Source organism: Nipponia nippon, unplaced genomic scaffold, assembly GCF_047370975.1.
Source record: "Nipponia nippon isolate SJK-2023a ecotype South Korea unplaced genomic scaffold, ASM4737097v1 scaffold_4, whole genome shotgun sequence".
In the NCBI taxonomy this organism is placed as follows: Eukaryota; Metazoa; Chordata; class Aves; order Pelecaniformes; family Threskiornithidae; genus Nipponia; species Nipponia nippon.
In genome coordinates, this window is record NW_028262358.1 from 55,378,608 (window position 1) to 55,401,567 (window position 22,960).

Consider the following 22,960-nt stretch of genomic DNA (forward strand, 5'->3'; position numbering starts at 1 on the left):
CCACTTATCCTGGGGAGGGTTTATCCAAAATGCAGATTAACTTGCCATGGGTGCAGAGACTTCAGAGCTGGCCCTGTGCAGCATGAGATAAGGCTTGGCAGGGCTGGTGCTTAGCTAGCGCTAAAAAGGTTTGATGGGTGCTGGTGACTGCATGCAGGTCAGTACTCCTGTTCCCTGCTCTCCAGTGCACCCCTCAGCACCCACTGCCATCCGGCGTTTCATTATCCAGTATGTCCCAACAGTCCCAGACAAAGACATCGATTCAGTGCTGCTGTGTTGATTCAGTTCCCAAGCAGCTGGCCAAGGTAAAAAATGGATTAAGCAGTTAGACATTGACCATTCTTGGATTAGACCAAGATCCTATCACTTTTTAATCTTTTCTTTGATAAGATAGCTGAATCACAGTTTTAAAATTCACTGCAAGATAGATTTTCAGCCCTCAAATATTTCTTATTTTGATTCCCTGAATTCTTCTTTTTTCTTCCCCCAGAACATCCAGGATGAATACGGGGTTCTGTGAATCTTCTCATTCATGCTTCATGCGGAGGTAATGCTGCCACTCCACTTATCTGTTTTATTGACCCGTTTACATAGCCAAGGGTGGCGCTGCAAGCTGCTGTTCAATTGGCGCTATTCTGATTTCCTAGGATACGCGCAAGCTGACTAATTTTATGAGTTAAACATTGAAGAGATGCCATCAGTTTTTAAAAGTCACATTCCCACTTGGCTCTTTCTCATAATTATTGTTACAAGCAAGATTACTGGGATCACCATAACGATAAAAATAAGGGGGAGAGGTGGTTTGCCTTAGTCTGGGGTTTTGGAAGATTTTTTTGTTTTGTTTTTATTTTGCACTTGATGGAATTTATACGTTTGCATATGGGCAGTGCCTCTGCTTGCTGCTCATAAGCAGTTTCTTTCCAGAAAATATATAAATCTGGGTCTGCCTAACAGCAGAAGCACATCGCAGATGAGATTGTGGGGGCGGTGGCTGAAAAGTAGAAGCAGGATAGGGTTGAGGACTGAACCTTGGGTCCACCCCTTTCTGCTTACTGCCATCCTGCTCTTCCCATTTCATCCTCTCCTTTTTGGGAGAAACTATTGAACTCGGAAGGAAGGCTCCGCATTTCCATAGTCATGGCACTCTTTTCTTCTCTAACCCCAGTCTTTATAGCCATTATATGTGTTTTGATTGGGATAATACTGAAGAAGACTAATGGGGAGAAGGAAAAACGTGAGACTAAAAGCAAGCCTCTATCTCGCCCATGGGTGGATGAAGATTTAAAAGATGGCACTGACCACCACTTAGAGGAAGAAGGTAAGAAAAATCTTATCCATCTGAGCAGTTTTGTTGTTTGAATTTGATCTGCTGATATGAATAAAGAAGATGCCATCTTCTTGACTTCTCCACAGTGATGGAAATGCATAGCGCTACTGTTGCTCTGCCCTGAGCTTGTCAGCTCTGTGGAAGGAGGCTGTCCTGATGTCATGTCACTCGGTGTAAATCTCTATTTCCTCCAGATCCCACAGCTCAGAGTGCAAAAAGAAAATGCATTTTCAAAGACCACTGTCTGCCCCTCTGCCCAGCAGATCTCAGACCTATGAAGGGCTCTGTGAGGAACTTAGGAAAAGAAAGGAGATACTGCTGAAGTTCCCCCAGCCTCTTCCTAGGTCTCGTTAGTGTGAGCAAAGGGAAGACCTGAGTAGAAAGTTTCTATCTGCAAGCTGATTTTGTAGACATCTCATCCCACTTTACTGTCCAGTGCTACATATATGATTTCAGCACCCCAGAAAAGTTGGAAATATGTTTATTACAGTTATTACAGAAGTCCTCCATTTGTGGCTTCTGTGACTGTCCATGAGAGCTTTAGCTGGATTAGCGCTGGGATCATTCAGGAGGTACGTTGATCAAATAGTAAAGAACAAAATGTAGTGATGTTGCTAATCTCTCTTCACTCAACTGCATATTAGAACCTGTACAGAATGCCCGCCCCCCCCGCCCTTTTTTTTTTTTTGTTTGTTTTCAGTAGTGATTTCTGATGCACAGCTTGGACAAAAGTCTGAGCACAAAATGTACTTTTCCTTCTTTTTGCTTCCTGACTATCCTCCATAAGCTCCCTTCATTTCCTTGTGAAATAAAAATCTACAGAGTTCTATTCCTATGAAGTTTTTAAACTTGCAGTTAATACAGCCTTTTTTACCCAAGCTGGTTTCAAAGGCTTTTAATGTGCTTTTTGTCCCATAACAACACATTGCCTGAGTCCACTTCTAGGAATCTTGAAACTTATACTGTTTTTCTGCACGTATACCTTTTTCTAAGAACCATTATTTCTCTTTATTTCTCAGTGTTCAGTGTGGCTTGAGGTACAGTGTTGTGTATCAGTTTCCAGAAATAGTGGGTACTTGGACCCTTTTAAACCATGTTGACTATTTCCCAAATATACAAAATTTCTTTAAAAGTTAGTTCATGTGTTGTACCCTCCTTTATACAATGAAAACCAGATTCTGTATAAAATTACCCTGTATTTCCTTTGTCACTAATGGCTTACTAGTTCCGTTAAATTGCTGCAAATTAAAATTCCGGTGGGTAGTTCAAGCAATAATCTATGAATTACCAATGACATCTTTGACTACAGCTGTTTCTATCAGTTTGAAAATTTAGATCCTCTAAATAAAGAAACCTATTAGTTCTTAACAAGGAGCCTCACTGCCACAGCTACTTAAATAAAATGTTATTCCTTAATGTCTTAGTTGTTTGCCCTTTTATTCAGGTGCTAAATTCAAAACAGTACTAGTTTTAAATTGCTTACAAAAAATTGACAGGTAGATAGACACATTTGCACTGTTGCTAAAAGGAGATTTATTTGTTTTTAAAGAAAACCTCTGTCAATGTACCACGTAGTCCAACATTAAATTAGGCTTTCTTGCTATGTTTCTTTTAACAACAAATAATCATCTTTCCCTTAATGCTGTGTGGTTCGAAACCGACATCTTTGCAAAACAGGCATGTCTTTTGATCTTCAGAAAAATTAAAATAATGGCATCGTGCTTGGGGAAGTTTTTCCGCAGAAGGGGAAAGCCCAGCCTGAGTGAGACGAGAATGTGGCCACCTTGGTAAGGATCTGCTACTCTGCTAATGCTATAATTGAGGATCAAAACATATTCACCTTGTTGTCCATGTTAGAATTTTCACTGACTGCACTAGATGCTGAAATGGCAACATGGATGTAAACAGAGATTTTCTTAATAGTAGAGAATATTTTACCTGCTGTGCAAGTTCTACTACTTTACTAACGTATCTTACTTTATCACAAAAGCTCATTTCTACTTAAATGTCTCAAGTTGGCTTGTGTTTAAAGGCAAAGTTCCTCTAAAGAGGATTTGAGTTAGGTGAGAATGAAGCATTTTTAAGTCCTTGTCTAAAGCTAGAATCTAGGGCTGCCGTAGGTGAACAAGCGGAATTTTGAAGAGCCCCCTAACAAACACGAAGAGGCAGCTGAAGACCAAGTCTTTTGATACCTGGCCATGACCAAAGCGAGGGCGCTTTGCCAAGAGAGTGAAGCGCTCCGTAAGAAAAGCACTGAACTTATTTGGGCGTCATCAGCTCCGTGAACCTTCCCTCAAGTGGCACTGCCAGGGCTGTTTCCCCTGAGAGGGGCATACCTTTGAGCAGCAAAGCATGAGGTGTAATTAGCTGAACTGCTTGGACAGACTCAGTAGAGTCCCTTACTGGCAGTGAAGGGCAGAAGGGGGAGGGCCAAGTGCTCCTGAGCTTGTCTGTGTTGTGCTTTCGGCAGCTGAAGAGAAGGATGTTTCTCAGAGCGGAGAGAAACCCAGTTTTGTGGTTAAGTGGAAAGCATTCACTCAGCCCATTTGTTTAATGCCTTAGCTGGCAGTACTTCAGATTTGTTTGCATACCCATCTGTCCTGTAACTTTTTCCTTCGTTTATGAGATCCAGAATGAGAGATTGTTGTGCTGTGGCTCTGTGGCTTGGCAAGAATGGCCTGTGTGTGTGTATATCTGGCTGTGTCTTGCATTAGGCCATGTGTGATTACCAAGTAGATACAGATGAAAAAGATGCTTCTTCAGCCGTGTCTTGAACAATGAGTCACAAGGGCTCTCTTCTAGTGGTGGGCATCTGATCCCAAAGTGGGGGTACCTTGTCTCCCACTGCTTCAGGTTTACACAATTACATCTGGACTGTTGCAAAGACAAGGCCAGCCTTTAGCCAAGGGAGCTTATTGGATATTGGTCGCTTTCTTGGTCATATGTTCAGATCAGTACAATGGATGGATAAGGTGGACCCCGTATAAAATGGTGTGGAGGATAAGGCTGAATTTTATTTGTATCCTTGTTACTCTGGGGATCAGTTGCAGAGATTAATAGCAAAGGCATTTTATTACTACATATTTAATTGTGGGGACTTTGGTGATGTACTCTACTTAAGGACTACAAAGCAATGTACGAAGGCCCGGATATTCCACCTCTTCTGAAAATGGACTGCTCATTGCTTGTGATACTTCTTATAATATACCTCTCCCACTTAGAAATATTTCTCCTCCCGCCAAGTTCAAAGGCTTCCCATATCTTTTAATAGTACTACTGACATGAATGAGGCAGTAGCAGTTTAATTTTCCAATTCAATGACAGTTCATGCTTTGTGTCATTTAGGAACCCAGGACTTACACGGACATGGTGCATCATTGTGTTTGTCTCCCTGCTGCTGCAGGCACCTCCAGCCTTTGTTATCAGCTGAGTGAATATGAAAACTGGCCTTTTTTGACCCCGTTTCTTTAACCTTGCTGGAAGACCATTCCAGAACTTCATGCTATGGGTTAAAAATCCTTCTCTGCCTGCCCAAACTTATTTAATACTACTCTATACCCATTTTTCCTGTTCCACCCTCTTGTTAGTTCAAAGGATACTTTTCCAGCCCTGGTGTATACCCTCCTGTGGTTTATAGACAGCAATCAGATTACCTCTCAACTTTCCTTTTACTAGGTAAACCAGCAAAATTTCTCTTTATAAAACAGCCACTCCATTCTTCTGAAGATCTTAAAAAACCTTCTGCAACTATATTCCAGTTTGAGGTAATTTTTACAATATTTTGATGCTGTCTTCTTTCTTCTAGGATCTGCCTCTCCCACTTGCTATTTCTGTTGCTTAAGATCCCTGACCAGCTCTTGAGGTTTCCAGGATCAGCCTGCTAAGCACTATTTATAACCCACTAGTTAGGCACTCCATCTCTTTTAGTTTCCTATTAGCCACACACTCAGTTCAGGACTGGATTTACTACTTGGATTCCTGTAGTGGCAGATTATGCAGCAGTCTGCCATTAATCAAGCAAAAAACCACAGGGTCAGTTGCCCAGCATTTTAAGTCCAAAGATCTGAAAGCCTTCTTTATATACATTTAATTGTTTTCCTATGCATCATATCTTTACACTGGAACAGAGGATTGGAGAGGAATTCTATGCTTAGGAAGCAATTCATTAGAGAAGAAACTGAAAGAGCTGGTTTGGAAAGCAAACACATCGGTCTAGACTGAGGTTACAAGTGAGGTTTCTCAAGGATCAGTCTCGGGACCAATTGTTAATATCATCTAGTGGTCTTTGCATAAAACCAAGGAGTGTACAAGTGAAATTTCTTAATGACATACAACTGGGAGCCAACAACACAGGCAACTGTCAGTGTAGGTAAAATAAGTGGCCAACAGAAACGAAATGACAAGTCATTGTTCTCAGTGTGAGTTTCTGTTATTAGGAACTCATGGTAAGAGTTTTTCTTATAAACTAAGGCAAAATTTATTACATGATTTGTAGGCTGATTATAACCTCCCATATGAACTGCTGCAAAGAACACAAACATCATCCTAAGATGTACCCAGAGAGGAATTTCTGATAGAGTTAGAGAAATAGTACTTTTAAAATGAGATTTCACTTGGAATATCTGAGCCAAAACTATTTCACATTTGCTTAGAAAGGAGGAAGCCTGATGACTATCGCAAATGTACAACAGAATTGATGGCGATCTTGAGAATGTGGCTAACAAGATAATAGACTGACTAGCAGGATGTCTGTTGTCCATCAAGTGATGGAACACACAGAGATGCAAACAAGACATTTGTAGTATTGTATAACGTGACTGTACAAACAGGAGCATGTCCAAACACAGCAATTAAAGATATAGAGAGCATGCACTAAACAGATGGTGCTGATAATGATTTTAGCTTAGCATATGGATAATGTTAACTGCTAAGAATGAATGGTAGACACATGGTGGAAGAGAATAAATAATGGATGAATTTATTATTAAAAAAATTTGCCAGGAGAGTTTTGGTTTTGTGTGTCAGTTCTCTCACTTCTGGGTTCTTCTTCTGCTTCAGCCAGTATTCCCGTTTTGAGTGCATTAAGGTTTTTAAGTTTTGCTTACAAAACTTAACTCGGATATGGTGATTCTCACAATTTCATTCTCACTAGTTACCTTATCTTTGTCCCAATGTTCAACATCTTTGAAAGTACCTTTCTTGTTTCATCATGTTATTATTAAGTTGAACCATCCAGACCACGCAGCAGCTTCACTTCCTTTCTTCTCTTCTACTTACATGGGGAAAAAAAACCAAACAGGCATGCAAACCTCACAAAATTTACTACAGCTTGGCCTTAGCTAATACTGCAAGTTTTATACTTTCTGACTTACAAGGCCTAGATTTCTGTGCTAACTAATAATTTTCTTCTATTCCTAGTTGCCTATAGATCATTTAATTGAGATATTTATTCAACTAATTGCATCTAAGATTATTTTTATACCTCTGATTTAAAGAAATGCCAAATGTCTCTGCTACCCGTTCCCTGAATTTTTCAGTCTGAGTTCTCCAGCTTAATTTTTCTGAATCCCTTATTTTCTGCAAGTTTGTCCCCTTAAAAATTGAGAGCCACAGCCCTTTCATTTAGTCAATTAATTTGAATGAACTGATAATCTCAGTTTAGGGGCGCCTTTTTTTTTTTTTTTTTTTTTTTTAATAACATCCTCCCCTCTCACTGAAACCAAAGCTGAGAGAGTCACTTCATGAGAAAAGAACAGGTCGTTTTATTAAGATACTGGGTGCTTCAGCTGGGAAGCCTGGTTTCTAGTGTTATCATAATATTTCCTCTTTGGTCTGTGCCTGGAAAGCCATTCTTCCACCAGGTACTTCATAACAAAGATGTGCTTGAAGCAATATGACTTTCTCTTCAAGATGTAACCTTGGGGGCCTTTGTAGACTTCACGCTACCCCAGAAGACAGTGCATCTCAAAAAGCAACCCATTTTTTAGCCATGCTACTTTTTATTTCTTTACAATCTACCACAGCATCAATTATTGCCCATTTTTTATTGATATGCTTCCTGGACAAGTCAAAGCAGGTACTGCTGTTGTTATTGCATCTTCATTCTTCCCTCCCTGCCACATTTTGTTCCATGTTCTGTACAGGCACTGATAGCTCTTCCAGTTTGCTGTCCAGGCCTCTGCACTCAAATGGCCACAAGCAACATCCTGTTTGGATTAAGTACATCATCTGTGTCAGCTCTCTGACTACTGTTCTCATCCATATAAGTAATTTAATCTTGCTCTTCATCCTTCTGTCCTTCAACATTCATGTATGCGTTGATGGTTTATCCCCTACCTGACTTTCCTCTCCTTCTGTTTCAAAACCAGGTACAGAGATTACACAAATTTCCTCCAGCCTTTGCTCCCACTTGACAAACCTCCTTTGTAAAGATATTCAGTATTTTATAGACTAGCCTTGGTATCTCTAACTCAAAATGATTGTTGATAGTTTTGCAATAATAGTAAAAAAAGACATGACCCAGCAGGGCTTGGATTTGCTTAGAAGTCAAGGTTAGACCATCAAGTCTCCTCCATCAGTGGCTGAATAAAAGGTATGGAGCATAGAATGTGTGCTATTTCCTACATTCTGAACTTTGATAAAAACCTCATCGTAAGAAAGTAAATAGTGACAGCACATAAGAACTCTTTGGTCCTGGAGTTAGTTTTATTTGACTGTTTCTAGGCTAGAAATAGTCTATGTCTATTTCCCAGGACACTCAACATTGTAAGCTTGGGAAATGGATAGGGATGATCACTACAGCACATTGATATAAGCACAAGTAGTACAGTCTGACCTGAAATTTTCACCAAGACACTAATCCAATACCTACTTTCAGCATAGTTTTCTGGTCAGATTCTGCCTTCTGATAGGCAATGCACAACCTCAGCTGATTTCAGGAAGTTTTTTGTTGTCATAAGGAAAATATTTCTCCCATTTAGAAACTCCTCTTATGTGAGTGCCTATGGATAAAATTAAGATTTGTGTCATTCTGTGTAACTAACTGCTAAATCTCAGTTCAGCAACGAATATCTTTGTTGTAGTTTCAGTACTGCTATACAGAAGATGGATTTGGAGAGGGAGAATTAATTTTATTGGACCGATCAAGACAGTTGTAGGAGGCCATCCAGCTTCCAGGCCTGTAAGTCCTTTGAGAGGAGCTTGCAGGAGAGGTTATGTGGCCAAATCTTGCATGATTTTCTGTCCTGTCTATATTGATGGACACCTTCTGAATTTCTCTACTGCACAGACAGTCCTGAGTCAAGTCGGAAAGGGTTACTGAGTTCCTATTTCCCAGCTCCTTCTTTTTTCCCTTAGGGTTTTATATGTTTTTGGGTCATCACTTTTTCCCTCAAATCCTTTGGCTGCCAGCCATCACTGTCTCAGCTTCTGTCTGTGGAAGGTTTTTTACTTTTACTTTCTGCGTTTTTTCTTTCTCATCCAGTATGGCTTTAGCTCATGTTCTTTCTCACATCTTCACAGTAAAACTGAACTAAGGTCACTGTGGCTCTGATTACATGGGCCCTACCCTCTGGGCTGAGGGTTACACCTTCTTCCAAACCACCAGGCAAAGATGCAAGAGGCAGAGATATGCATCCTGCAAACTATTCCACAACTGTATTCACTGTGAATCTTGAAGGAGAGGTTGCATATTGGCTTTTACCAGCTTAATAGTGGTCCTTGAAAAATGGCATCCTATGGTACCATGCATAGTGTAGAGGAGGTGGGAAGGATGCAGAGCTCTAACTGTCTCCCTGCCTCCCCTCCCCAGCGAGCGTACCACTCTCAAACCTGTAGGATGTTGAACACTGGGTCCCCAGCAGAAGCTCTTCCTCTCAGCATCCTATTGCACCACACTACTTGCTAGTGTAAACATAGCCTTTTAACCTGTGGTATTCCCTTCGCTAAGTGTGGAGGAGGAACAGCAAAAAAGGGGGTGTAAAAGATTCTGAAAGAGAAGATCACCAGAATCCTGGCAAAGGGCAAGTCCTAGTCAGATGGTTGCTATTGAATAGCAAGTAATCTACTGTACTAAGTGTAAACCACAAAGGGAACACTAGGAAGAGGCATCCTCTTCCTTTTTTAGTTTGAATGTGCAAGATGCCCACAAAAATCATTTTTACAATGGGTCACTGCTTGCCATTACCATGGAGCCATGTCCTTGCAGGCTGTGACCAAGAGTGCTTAACACAGGCATGAAATGCTAAACAAAATAAACTTTCTGGGTGGCTTCTTTGTATGCAAAATGAAATGTATATTGTTTGACAACCAGAATCATTCTGTTTAGATTCAACATATGAAACTGGATATACTGCAGCCTCTTGCACATGCTGAGACACACTTGTGAATATTTCACTGCTGTTAATAAAATGAACAAAAAATCAGCCTGGTCTCTAAGGCAACTGCATACTACTAAAACACAGAAATAATTGCTGTTTAAATTTGCACTGCAGATTGCTATGATTCTGGAATAATAGCGTAATGGCGACTGAAAAAGAACTGGAATATTTTTTCCTGACTCAGCTTTCTCTAGCAGATTGCTCAATACTATTGACTAGTCAAAATGCAAGATTTAAATGGCTTTAACTTCCACATCATAGCTGCAAAAAATGCTATCCCTGCTGATTCGAGGAGTGCAGGGGAGAAAGAGGAGATCTCAGAGACAACAGAAGATGCATTTTGTGGTATAAAAAAACCCCAAAGAGACAGATTTCAGTGAAATGAGGAACCATTTTGAGTTCTTAAATTAAAGACAAGAAACACAATATCCTACATTTGATATGTTGTTATCCTAAGTATAGATGCCTGTCATCCATTTCCTCTTATGCTGAAAGTATCGTGAAACTAAAGAACTTAACCACAAAGTCACATTTGCGCAGAGCCTAGACTTGTAATGCTTCTGCTATGAAACATGAATATGGAAGAAGCTGACATTCAGCTCTTCAGAGGAGATTTTACACATCTTGGTAGTTAAGCCCTCTCCTTAACTTCAGTAATTTAATTTTTTTTTTTCTTATTAGACTGCTCAGGAAGGATCACACAAGTTCACATTTACTGACTGAGAAAAGTGAGCTGAAAGGTTGGCCTTTTCACTGCTGTTTCAGCTTGTAACCCACTTTTACAGGCAGGCTTGCAGACTGGAGAAGGCCATAACTTCTTCGTGGATCACACTTGCTACAGCCAGCCAGGACCCTCCTGCCTCTCGGTATTTAAACAAGGTGTTTATTCAGTAGCTGAAGCTAGAGATCAATGAGTTGTGTCAACTGGAACCTCAGACTTTGCCTTTCCAGTGGTGTAGAAGTGCAATGTATGCCAATGCAGGCCAAAGTGCATTATGGTGGTGAATGCCAAAGATATAAACAGCGCTTTCCAGCAAAAAAATCTAACCACTTTTATTTTCTTGCAGAGGCTGATGAAGAGTGGCAAGGACTTGATGAAAATGTTGCCCATGTCCCCTTCTTCGTGGAGCGCTACTCTGAGGCTGAAATGATTAAAAGGTCACAGATGTTTTATGAGCTTCTTAATAAGAGGCGGTCTGTCAGGTTTCTTAGTGATGAACCGGTTCCCAGGGAGGTTATCGATAATGTCATCAGAACAGCAGGTATGGTACTGAGTGGTTCAAGGTCTGGAAAAAGAAAAAAAAGGATCAGCATTGCTGTTCAACTGTAAAAGTGATGTGGAAGAGCCAAGGGAATTGGCATTTGACTTATGGTTTTCCTAGATTCACCTGTAGCCACAATGCATAGGCACCCATTAATTGATTGGAAATTACTCAGCTTGAACAGCTGTATGTCAAGGACTGGTTTGGAGCATTCCCAATTCCTTTGTATTTGCAGTGCACCCAAAAGGGAAAAAGAGCATTTCAACAGCATGAAACAAAACATTTAGTTTTCAAGATTTAAAAGATGTTATTTAAAATAATGTTGATGTACAGTTTAGTGAAACATCTTTCAAATAGAAATATTGAAGTGTTTTCTCTCAAAAATGGAAAACCATGTGTACTTCACAGGTTTTAAAATTTCATTCATTATGCTGATATTTATCATGTGTAGGTTTTGTTTGTTGCTTTTTCTCCCCAAACAAGTTGATGACATTGTCCCACTCGTGAAATATTTCAGTTGACATAAATGGTTGGGGTTTATTATGGGAAAAAAGTTTCAGTCTAGAACAAAAAAAACTTTTCCAGTCCTTTCAGCATCAGTGCCAGGCCCCTGTTGTATATGACTGGAGAGCTATGCTGAGGACCCTGGTCGAGGTTATTGAACTGAGTGTCAGAAAAGAATTTTCCTTTTTTTTTTTTTTTTTTTTTGAGAACTTACGTGTTTCAAATCATTACTGTAATGTCCTGGCCTAATCTCCTCTCTGCTTTAGTAACATTGACTTCAGCCAGGAGTGGTTTTGACCCTCATTATTCCTCTTCTATGAACCGGTTGCTGTTAGCCTAGAAAATATTCACAAGCTGCCTTAGAGAAAAGTTCAGTAGCCTCTAGCAGGATTAATAATATAGAGATTCTGAGCAATTGATGTGCATTGTTTTCCCTTTAAAAACTGTAAACTGCTTTGTTACTGCACTGTAATGAGTCTCCATCTTCCTCTAATTAGCTGGGAGTCATTAAAATGCTGAGCATGTTTTGGCAAATGCAGCAAGGCGAACAAGTCTGGAGTGCAGATGAAGTACTTAGTAACCCTGGAAGCTTTGGGCTGTGTGGAGGAAAAGAAAACAAAGCAAAGCATAAATGTCATGAGTTCTTACCCAAACTTGAGGAGAGGCAAAGTTCATGGGATAAACACATTTTAATATAAAAGATAGTTCAAGCTGCTTATTCAGTGTATCTTAAACCAAAATCAGTGCTTAGATAAGCAAATACAGTAGATGTTCAAGACCTGCAAATATTTTTAAAGTGAGCATGAGGGGCTAGAAACCCCTGAACAGTCTCCTTAACGTAGTTCTCTGTGAGCTTGTACAGATAACTATATTCTTCAGCTTCTGACTTTCATCTGCTAGGCAGTTAAAATATTCTCCAGTGGTGTTGGTGTGTAGTAATCAAGGCTGAATAAGCAAGTGCAGCCTTAATATGTGCACAGCTACGTACACCAGCTCTCTTTGGGACAACAAATTCAAACTCGCATGCTATATGGCAGATGTCTGCATTGCGCAGCTCCTCATCTTTGTCAGTCAGCGACAGATTCCTGTGAGTGGTCGCTTAGCCTTGTTTCCCTGAAAGCCATTAGCTTTGCCCTTCAGCTAAAACCATGTCTCAGAGTTGGTTGCATATTCAGTGTGTTGCTTTGAGTATAAGGCTTTGCATTAACATTACTGTGTGCATATATTGCACCATAGTACTGCCTCATCGTAAGAACCACAAAGGAATTTTTACAAATCCCTAATTTTTGTTTCCTGTATGATGGCTGTATGAAAGGACGAACCTCTGTCATTGAATGGGACTTCACATTCTTCAAGAAACAAATGAACAGAGATTGTCTGCCAGAACTTATCTCAGTCCTTTTCTCCCCGTCTCATTGACTTGCTTTTCCATTCCTCTGTCGGTCAGTCTGAAAGCCCACGAAGAAGAGCTGATACCTCTCACTGCACACCCTCCTTCAGCATTGTGCCAACTGGGTTTTCATCTTTCCCTGTTTTTGTATAAAGGTACTTCACCCAGTGGAGCGCACACGGAGCCCTGGACCTTTGTGGTAGTTCAAGATCCATATTTAAAACATAAGATTCGTGAGATCGTAGAAGAAGAAGAAGAAATCAACTACAAAAAAAGGATGGGAGACAGATGGGTTAATGACCTGAAAAGACTGAGGTATGAAGAAGTCTGGGGTTTGAAGGGGTTTGAAGGGAGCTGTGTTTTGGTCTAGGAAACACTATATGGGGAAGTTTTAGTCATGCTTATTTTCGTGAAGAAAAAAAACAAACTGAAAATATTCAGCTCAATTTTAAAAACCTTGTTTAAAAATGTTCTTTCAAGTCCATGCTCCTTAAACTCTCCCCAGTTTTCTGGTGCTGCTCAGGAGGGCAGCTGTAAATATCTCCTACTCCCTGATCACAGAAAAAGGAAGGTAGGGTCAGAAACTGCCCCAGAGAGAGAGTTGCCAGCGTTGCTATATGGTGGTCCTTTTGCTAATTTACAGCTGGGAAGAAGAAACTCCTGTCTGAGGAAGGCGGAGTTCCCACCCAGCAGGAGCTGGAAAAAAAAATTTACTATCTGTATATGTTAATTTTGGCTGCTTTGTTCTAAGGGCCAGGTGAGATGCAGCACCTGACTGGTACACACAAAAGAAAAACTCACTATGCCTCTGTACTTCAGTCTTACCAGATGAAGGATGAAATAAGAGACTCATGTTCAGCACACCTTTTCCTGTTGCATGGCTTTGTCTTGATTCTCAAGATGATGGGGATCTTGCTGAAAGCACCACAGTCTAGAAAACTGAAGTGATAAAAGAAGCTTGTCTTGATTTCTTCTAGTCTTCCTTTCCCTTTTCTTCCCCCCCTCTCGCTTTTAATATATTTCTAAGATTCATGTTTGGAAAGAAAAACTTAAAAATATGTGTAGAATTGTGCCTTGGTGGCAAGTTCATAAAGGCCTCCAGTAAAAGGGATTAGATAGTCTCCATCTTGAAACTTTTCCAAGCATTTGGCTCCGTCATTATTTTTTCTATGTAACCTCTGTTGCCATAACTCTTGTCCCAGTTTTTTCCTGTTGTTTGCCAAACAACGAAGCTCCCAAAGCCATTGGGAGTTTTGCTGCTGACTGAGGTAGCCCCGAGGCTTGTCCCTATGCAAGTGATGAATTATGCAATATTTAATTGTTGAATTGTTCCAAATGCCCTCCAAAGTCTGACTGACTTGCTTATCTTCACACAATGGGAAGACGTCTGCTGAGTCTTGACTTGTCAAATGAAGCATATGCGCAGCTTTATAGGGTTGATTTGCCCTACTTGTTTCATAATGTTATTATTTTTCAGGTGCATACATGCTATGTAAATTTATGTGCTATGTAAACAACTAAAATATAGTATTTTTTATATTTTGAGTGAGAACAGCAGAAAGCACACATTTTCTTATCTAAATCCTACATCATAATTGTGTATATTGTCATTAAAAAAATTTGGAACCAAATGAATTCTAATGGGGCTGAAATACCCAGAAACAGAATATATTTAGGTTTGTACCTTAGACCAAGAAGTTTTGAACTTTTTTGCCAGCAGTTTTTCCTGCAATCACAAAAAAGTTGGCACTGCTGTTAACAGGTGGAGCTGCAAGTCTGCAAAATTCCAGGAATTAAATAATCTCAAGGGCAAATGCTCATGAGGCCAGTTCATAGATAAGAGGTCAAGAACTATCTCCTATTTTTGTGCAATTCCACTCTTCAGAGTGAGAGCACCAACTCCTTAGTCAAATCTGTTAAAACTGTGAACTCTATTCAAGCTTTTTTTTTTTTTTAAATGTTTCTATTTAAGCTGATAATACTTAATCCTTTGCAGTAATGTTCTAAGCTTTAGTCTACTGCTATAATTGTTGTGTACCTTTAGTGCCCCTTTGCAGATAGTAAATGTGACTTACGGGAAAGTGAAAAGGTCACAAAATAAATGTCTTAAACATTATTCTTTTGTAGAACAAACTGGATCAAAGAGTACTTGGACACTGCTCCCTATCTGATCCTCATTTTCAAGCAGGTATATGGGCGGCTTCCAAATGGCAAAAAGAAGACCCACTACTACAACGAAATCAGTGTTTCTATTGCCTGTGGTATCCTGCTTGCTGCACTGCAGGTACATTGACAGAACCGGCACGCTGGGAGTCAATATACTGGTTTGGATTACATACCAAGACTGTTCTGCCCAAATGAGGGTGGAACCCAATTTAGATTTTAACATTATCAGTCCTTTGGATTACTCCAATCCCTGGCAATACGTCTTAGTTTTGAGTTCTAAAGTTATTCTGTACAGGCCCACAGCTGAGAAGGTGATTCCTACCCTCATTACTGGTTAACAAGAAGAAAAATGCAATGCAGCGTACTTCCAGAGTTGTCACTCTTCTCCCAGCACAGGCTTCAGCCCCTGTGGATTCTGCCTTACGCTAACAGGGCTGACAGATTACCCAAGCATGGCTGTACTGGCCCCTTCTTTTCACTAATCCCTAAAAAATGGCTTGACCCCAAATCATTTTTAGTATACAATGCTGGAAAAAAGATCAGGGACATATTTCACAGAACAGGCTGTACTATTTCAATCAGTCTTTCTGAGGCATTTCTGAAAGTGAACTAATTTCTAAAGCTCAGCATGTTTGACACCAGACAGTTGGATTTTCTCAGTGGTTTCTCAGTGCTCAGTTCTGCTTGTTGTATCTGAGGTATTCACACAAGTGCTTACATAGTGAAGCTATTCCGATTGCGAACTTGACCTGCCAGCAGGATAACAGCAAGGTGCCTCCTCTTATATTAGGCCAATTTCCTACCAGGAACTGCCATTTCTCCTCTGCTCTGTTTTGAGTGACGCCTCCCTGCCCACATTGCTGTTCCTTAGGAGGATCTTCAGGATGGGAAATCTGAGAAGTGAGCGGTGCAGAAGCCCATTGCTGGGGTGTTGCTTCTCTGCAGCTGCACAGGGCTCTGTATTTTCCCTCGGTGGAGCTGTGAGCAAGGAGGATGCACAGGGAATGGGGCAGAACCAGCGCTGTGTCACTAGCACCTTAGTCAGAAGCAGTGGGAGTGACAAGGCTCCACTTTCCCTGAGCCAGTCCACCATCAGGTGAGACTTCTCCCTACCAACTGCTAGGCTCCATAGTGCTGTCTCTTTCCCAGCTCTTAGAAGTTAATTGACAACATTAAAGAACACAGTGCCATGGACACATAACATTCAGCACCACCACTATTAGCTCCTCTCCTCTTCAGAAGACCATGGAGGTTACTTAACATGAGAGGCCCATTGCCTGAGCACCTCTCCCTGGCTGACTTTTATATCCCAAAGCCTCCCAAAATGCTTGCTTGACAGAGAGAGACTGAAATCCATGTGCACAACTCTCAGGAAGCGCTTCAGGTGCAGGGTCATATTTGGGATAGTGTCAGCTCTCTACTATTTGTCAGATCGTTTAGCTTTTTAATGAGATTTTGTATGAGAGGAGGAGTGATGCATAGACCTATTTTGGGGTTCTGATGTAAGCCCAAACATTGGCCACTGTGACAGATGGCAACAGACTCCTGTGACAAACTCTGAGGCAGAGAATGTGCCCCCTATCCCTGTTGGGTACAGCTCTTGAGCAGGAACAAATGGTCACAAAGCTGTAAGACATCTTCCTGCCAGCTGTATGGGGACAAGAACAGAAACATTTCTTTGTATGAGCCAGATGAACCCCATGGGATGATGTGTTGGTTTTGGCTGGGATAGAGTTAATTTCCTTCATAGTAGCTAGTATGGGGCTATGTTTTGGATTTGTGCTGGAAACAACGTTGATAACACAGAGATGTTTTAGTTGCTGCTGAGCAGTGCTTACACAGAGTCAAGGCCTTTTCTGCTTCTCACCCCACCCCACCAGCGAGCAGGCTGGGGGTGCACAAGAAGTTGGGAGGGGACACAGCTGGGACAGCTGACCCCAATGACCAAAGGGCTACTCCACACCATACGACCTCATGCTCAGTGTATAAAGCTGGGGGAAGAAGAAGGAAGGGGGGGACATTGGGAGTGATGGCGTTTGCCTTCCCAAGTAACCATTATGCATGATGGACCCCTGCTTTCCTGGAGATGGCTGAACACCTGCCTGCCGATGGGAAGCAGTGATTGAATTCCTTGTTTTGCTTTGCTTGTGCGTGTGCAGCTTTTGCTTTAATTATTACACTGTCTTTATCTCAACTCATGAGTTTTCTCACTTTGGCCCTTCCGATTCTCTCCCCTATCCCACTGGGGGGAGTGAGCAAGAAGCTGTGTGGTGCCGAGTTGCCAATTGGGGTTAAACCATGACAGTCCTTTTTGGTGCTCAACTTGGGGCAGAAGGAATTTAAGATAAGGATAGTAATTGGGAGAGGTCACGGGCAAAACATGGACTGAACAATGTTAGAGAGCGGAATGATCTGAGGAATTTTGGTGGTTGTAATTGTGGTGAAAGGACAAAGGGTGGATTGTGTGTAAATTGTCCACTTTTGTTCAGTGTTGTGATGATGTTATTTTGATTTTAGTGTGGGGAATTCTTTTTTGTTGATATGAGTGACGTTTGTGAAGCTTGTAAAGATTGTGTGATGAATGTAAATTTTAATGATAATTCTTAAATATGTGATTCACAGAGGCAAGGGGTGAAATGTATTGGGTTTGTGTGGCAAGGTTTTGGTAGCGGGGGGCTACAGGGCTGGCTTCTGTGAGAAGCTGCTAGAAGCTTCCCCCATGCCTGACAGAGCCAATGCCAGCTGGCTCCAAGACAGACCTGCCACTGGCCAAGGCTGAGCCCATCAGCAATGGTGGCAGCACCTCTGGGATAACATATTTAAGAAGGGCGGGGGGGGGGGAAACCAGCAAGAACAACAGCAGCTGGAGAAAGGAGTGAGAATACGTGAGAGGAACAGCCCTGCAGACACCAAGGTCAGTGAAGAAGGAGGGGGAGGAGGTGCTCCAGGCGCCGGAGCAGAGATTCCCCTGCAGCCTGTGATGAAGACCATGGTGAGGCAGGCTGTGCCCCTGCAGCCCATGGAGGTTAATGGTGGGGCAGATATCCACCTGCAGCCCGTGGAGGACCCCACGCCGGAGCAGGTGGATGCCCGAAGGAGGCTGTGATCCTGTGAAGAGCCCACGCTAGAGCAGGCTCCTGGCAGGACCTGTGGACCCATGGAGAGAGGAGCCCAGGCTGGAGCAGGTTTGCTGGCAGGGCTTGTGACCCTGTCAGGGACCCACGCTGGAGCAGTCTGTTCCTGAAGGACTGCACCCCGTGGAAAGGGCCCACACTGGAGCAGTTAATGAAAAACTGTAGCCCATGGGAAGGACTCACATTGGAGAAGTTGGTGGAGGACTGTCTCCCATGGGAGAGACCCCACGCTGGAGCAGGGGAAGAGTGTGAGGAGTCCTTCCCTTGAGGAGGAAGGAGCAGCAGAAACAATGTGTGATGAACTGACTGCAACCCCCATTCCCTGTCCCCCAGCGCTGCTGCAGGGGCGAAGGTAGAGAAATCGGCAGTGAATCATAGAATCGTAAGGTTTGAAAGGACCTCTGAGATCATCGAGTCCAACCTGTTAACCTAACTGCCTGGCCTACCTGAAGTTAAGCCTGGGAAGAAGGGAGGAGTGGGGGGAAGATGTTTTAAGATTTAGTTTTTATTTCTTATTACCCTACTCTGATTTGATTAGCAATAAATTAATTTCCCCAAGTTGAGTCTGTTTTGCCCATGATGGTAATCGGTGAATGATCTTTCCCTGTCCTTGTCTCAACCCACAAGCCTTTCGTTATATTTTCTCTCCCACATCCAGCTGAGGAGGGGAGGGATAGAGCAGCTTTGGTGGGCACCTGGCATTCCAGTGATATCCCCACAACTGCCTCTCAACTTCACTGTAGCCATGGGTCCCCCATTACACTGAGCACTGCAGGCAGGCTCCTGCTGTACAACATACAGACATATCAGGCAGAATAAGGCTATTTCCATTAGCCTGTGCTGTTGCTGTGGCAGAGAAATGATGTATGTTTCTGTAAGAAAAGCAGGTGTCTTTTGTGGTACTGTTGAGGCAATTAGTAAACCAGATGTTCCAAAACCTGTCTAATGAAGCAGCATTTCTGGGCTAGTCAATAGGAGAATGCGTACTGGTGAGAGTAATGGATAAAAATACAGAGCACAGACCTCTGTCTCACTCTTTTGCTGTCTGTCTTGCTGCAGAACGCGGGTCTGTACACCGTGACCTCCACACCCCTCAACTGCGGCCCCCAACTCCGGGTGCTGCTCCGGCGCCCAGCAAATGAGAAGCTACTCTTGCTGCTCCCCGTTGGCTATCCCAAGAAAGATGCTACCGTGCCTGCGCTGACCCGAAAGCCGCTGGAAGACATCATGGTGGTCATGTGAGCCCAGGGCCACAAGGAAGGAGCCCATCCCTGCTGCCAGCTAGTAAGCAGCAGCCTGCTGAAGTTGTCGCTGCTGTTTCTGTGTATCGTCCTCCTACGTCACTGCTGCTCTGGCTGTTTACACCTGTATTTCTTTTAGTGCTAGTCTAATCACGGTGGCTGCTTCTACTAATAGCAGTGAGCAGTCAAGCACCGTGCATTTGACAGGTGCTATTACCAGTGAGCCCAGGCAGTTGTTCCAGGGGACGTGTAGAATGGCATTTAAATGACCTTCATCACTCGATTTTTCTTATGCATTGTAGGGACAAACCTTTCCTTGAACTGGAATGTATATTCTCCTTATACTCTTGTGATTACCATTACACAGTTATTTTCACTTCAGAATTTTAATGGAGGTTGTATTAAAAGATATAGAGGTCAAACTCAGCTGTCTTATCTTGATCAGTGTGTGCTATTTAAACACCCCTTCCCCTTCACTGTGTTCAGTTCCATATTGGAGGAAGCTATTTTTATACAGTAGCATTTTCCCTACTTGATTGATCTCAGAAACCTTGTCTATACTAGGTTTTCTTAAACTATTGCCGGTACAAATGTCTTCATCTGGGGAAGATCTAGTAGGAACAAGGCATCCAAGTAATTTCCTTGTTACCCTTTATTTATACATGTTCCAGGCACAGTCGGATCATACGGCAGCTATCAGTTGTGCCCCCTATATTTGCTGCTTCCACTGGAAGTGGCCCAGAGGGAACTATTATTCTGGTTATCTGGTTTATGCCTACAACTATTCCAGTTTAACACCCTGAAATCTAAACTGCTTTAGAGACCCTGACATGCGAGAGGTGCTTTCATGTCACACCAAATCAGGCATATTCTGGTTTATTTTAAGGTCACTTCCCACAAAAGCAATGCTCCCTAATAAAAGACGAGATGTGAATGGGCACCAGCGAGAGCTGCTCACGGGAAGGGTTGATGCCACCGATACCTGCGCTGGCAGAGCCCCCTCGTGGGGTTGTGGTTCCTGACGGCTTCGGCAACAGCACAAGATGAAAGCACTCAAAGAGAGAAGTCTTTCCCTGAAGCTGTCTATATTTTGTGAAATACTTTCCCACCCTGCTCTCGTTGCATGTAGGTGCAGGCAAATTCAGCCAAATGGGTGTCAGCCTTCCTTGTGGGTTGCTCGAGTTAACTCGCTGCACCCTGTCTGAAGTCAGTCCTATTTAACATGACCTGTTGTCAGCTGAGCAAGCGGAGGGGGTAATATTTTGCAGAAGTACAGCTTTTTGTGGTGTCAATGCCTCTCTGTCACCCAATGAGAAAAACTATTCTTCTCTTTGGCGGACTGTTTTGCTGGTACGTTTTTTTAGCCATTTTGCAGGCACGGCTGTGTGTTCACCTGTTTTACTAGCCCCTTTTCACATCCTCAGTGGTACAGCAAAAGCAGGAAGAGTTTCTCATGCAGACCTAAACTGAAATGAGCTTTTATAACTGAAGTAAAATAAAAAAAGAAGTCCTGTGTCTCCACACTTGCAAGGTCTAAAAGCTAGTCAAGGAGAGAGGGATGAGCTGAACCAAGTCAAGACTGACCGGCTGCAGGTGCCCAGTTATCAGGAATACACGTTAAAGTCGCTGTAGCAAGTTTTTCTTCTGTGCAGATGCTGCTCTGCTGCATCAGGCCCCTTCACAAAGCAGTTTGTATATGCTGTAAGCGTATATAAGCCCCATTACATTTGTTTTAATTCAGAGTTCACATCGATAGAGGGCTGAACCTCTGTCGCTTTGTGATCTCCCCTATAGCTACAGAAATAAACTGCTTCTGCCTGGCCTCGGTCTGCAAAATAGGCAACATGTTTATTCCATGACAGCACTCAGAGAAGCTTTACCAAATGAATTCAGTTTAAACCAGCATGAGCTTGCATATATAAGGCTATTTCTAGTATGGTTTCATAATTAAAAAACAAAGAAATAAACCACTTAAAAAATATATTAAAAAAAAGTCACAATAGCAAATATTGGTATATACCAATATACCTCTATACCAAAAAAGATTAATAGTGGGATTTTTCCCTCATATGTTGATTCTGGAAACTAACGTACACATAGTAGCATAAAAACCCAAGCCCTCACACCTACTGGATGGGAAAGATTCTACCCTGGAAGGCACAAAATGGAATCAGAAAATGTATATAAAAGATGCTTTTTTTTTCTTTTTTTTTTTTTTTCATAAAAATACCTATTCAACGCACATACTCCAGTAGTATTACAACTGCTGATGATACTGCGGCATCTTTTATAAATCATGTTAGTACTCCTGTTGTGACAAGCCTACTTGGAATTGCCACTATTCTTTAATAAGCGTGCTGTCTTTACTTAAAACACAAATTAAATAAGAATAAATTTTGCCTTTCCATGGAGAACATTATTAAATAAAATTAAAGTTAGCATCTAAATTGTTTCACACTTAACTAAGGATTTTTCCTTTGTTTTGGTGAATAAACAATATTTTTTCAGGAAGAGAACATTGTGTGAGGAATGTCTCCCAGTTGTCTCCCACAACCAGTAGGGATTTAATTTTTATATTCTTCCCCTTGTTACCTTTTAAACCAAGATGAAAAGACTTGACAGGATTAGCAAAAGAGGCTGGAACTTGGCATCTCTTCTCATGATACCTTACGGCCACATCTCCCAAAGGCTCTGGAGTCAGTCTACCCACCTCTTTTAGAAAATGACTGTACCACTTAGATGGGAACTAAGCACTTTAGCAAATGTAGCTCTAAATATGAGTTTTCTAGAGTCACAGAATAATTGAGGTTGGAATGGACTTCCAGCGTTCATCCTCTCCAAAACTCTGCTCAAAGCAGGTCTAGTTAGATCAGGTTGCTTCAGGTCTTGTCCAGTCAAATCTTGAACAATTCTAAGGATGGGGAGTCTATAGCCTCTTTGGGCAACCTGTATGGTATTTGTTCACTCCCATAGGAAAAAAAATGTTTTCCTCCTATCTAATTGGAATTTCCCATGTTTCAACTTGTGTCCATTGCCTCTTGGACAATGCTGTGTATCTCCAAGAGAAATCTGGCTTCATCTTCTCTGTATCTTCCAATCGAGTAGCTGCAGACAGCACTTAGGTCTCCCATGAGCCTTCTCTTCCCCAGACTGAACAAACACGGCTCTGTGTGCTCCAGCTCCCTGGCCAGCTTGGTGGCATCTGCTGAACGTGCTCCAGCATGTCACTATCTTTCTGGTGCTGAGCAGGCCAAAACTGGACACAGTACTCCAGACATGCTCTCACAAGTGCCAAATAGAGAAGAAGGATCACTTCCCTGGACCTGCTTGCTCCACTTTTACTAATGCAGCCTAGGATGTGGTTGGCTGCCTTTGCTGCAAGGGCACACTGCCGATTCATGTTCAACGTGTTGTTCACCTTTTCTGAAGAGCTGCTTGCAAATAGCTGGCCCCAGCCTCTGCAGTGGCACTGGGTTATTCTACCCCAGGTGCAGGACTTTGTATTTACTTTTGATGAAATCCATGAGGTTCCTATCAGCCCACTTCTTCAGCCTGGTC

General features: G+C 42.1%; 1 protein-coding gene across 1 annotated transcript; it reads left to right on the plus strand.

Moving 5' to 3' along the window:
* Positions 1 to 1,122: 1,122 nt before the first annotated feature.
* Positions 1,123 to 19,523, plus strand: IYD (iodotyrosine deiodinase). The gene is made up of 5 exons (XM_009466304.2): positions 1,123 to 1,318; positions 10,773 to 10,967; positions 13,017 to 13,176; positions 14,989 to 15,145; positions 19,221 to 19,523. The coding sequence occupies exons 1-5, from the start codon at positions 1,138 to 1,140 to the stop codon at positions 19,401 to 19,403; spliced, it is 876 nt and encodes a 291-aa protein (XP_009464579.1). The 5' UTR covers positions 1,123 to 1,137; the 3' UTR covers positions 19,404 to 19,523.
* Positions 19,524 to 22,960: the final 3,437 nt, after the last annotated feature.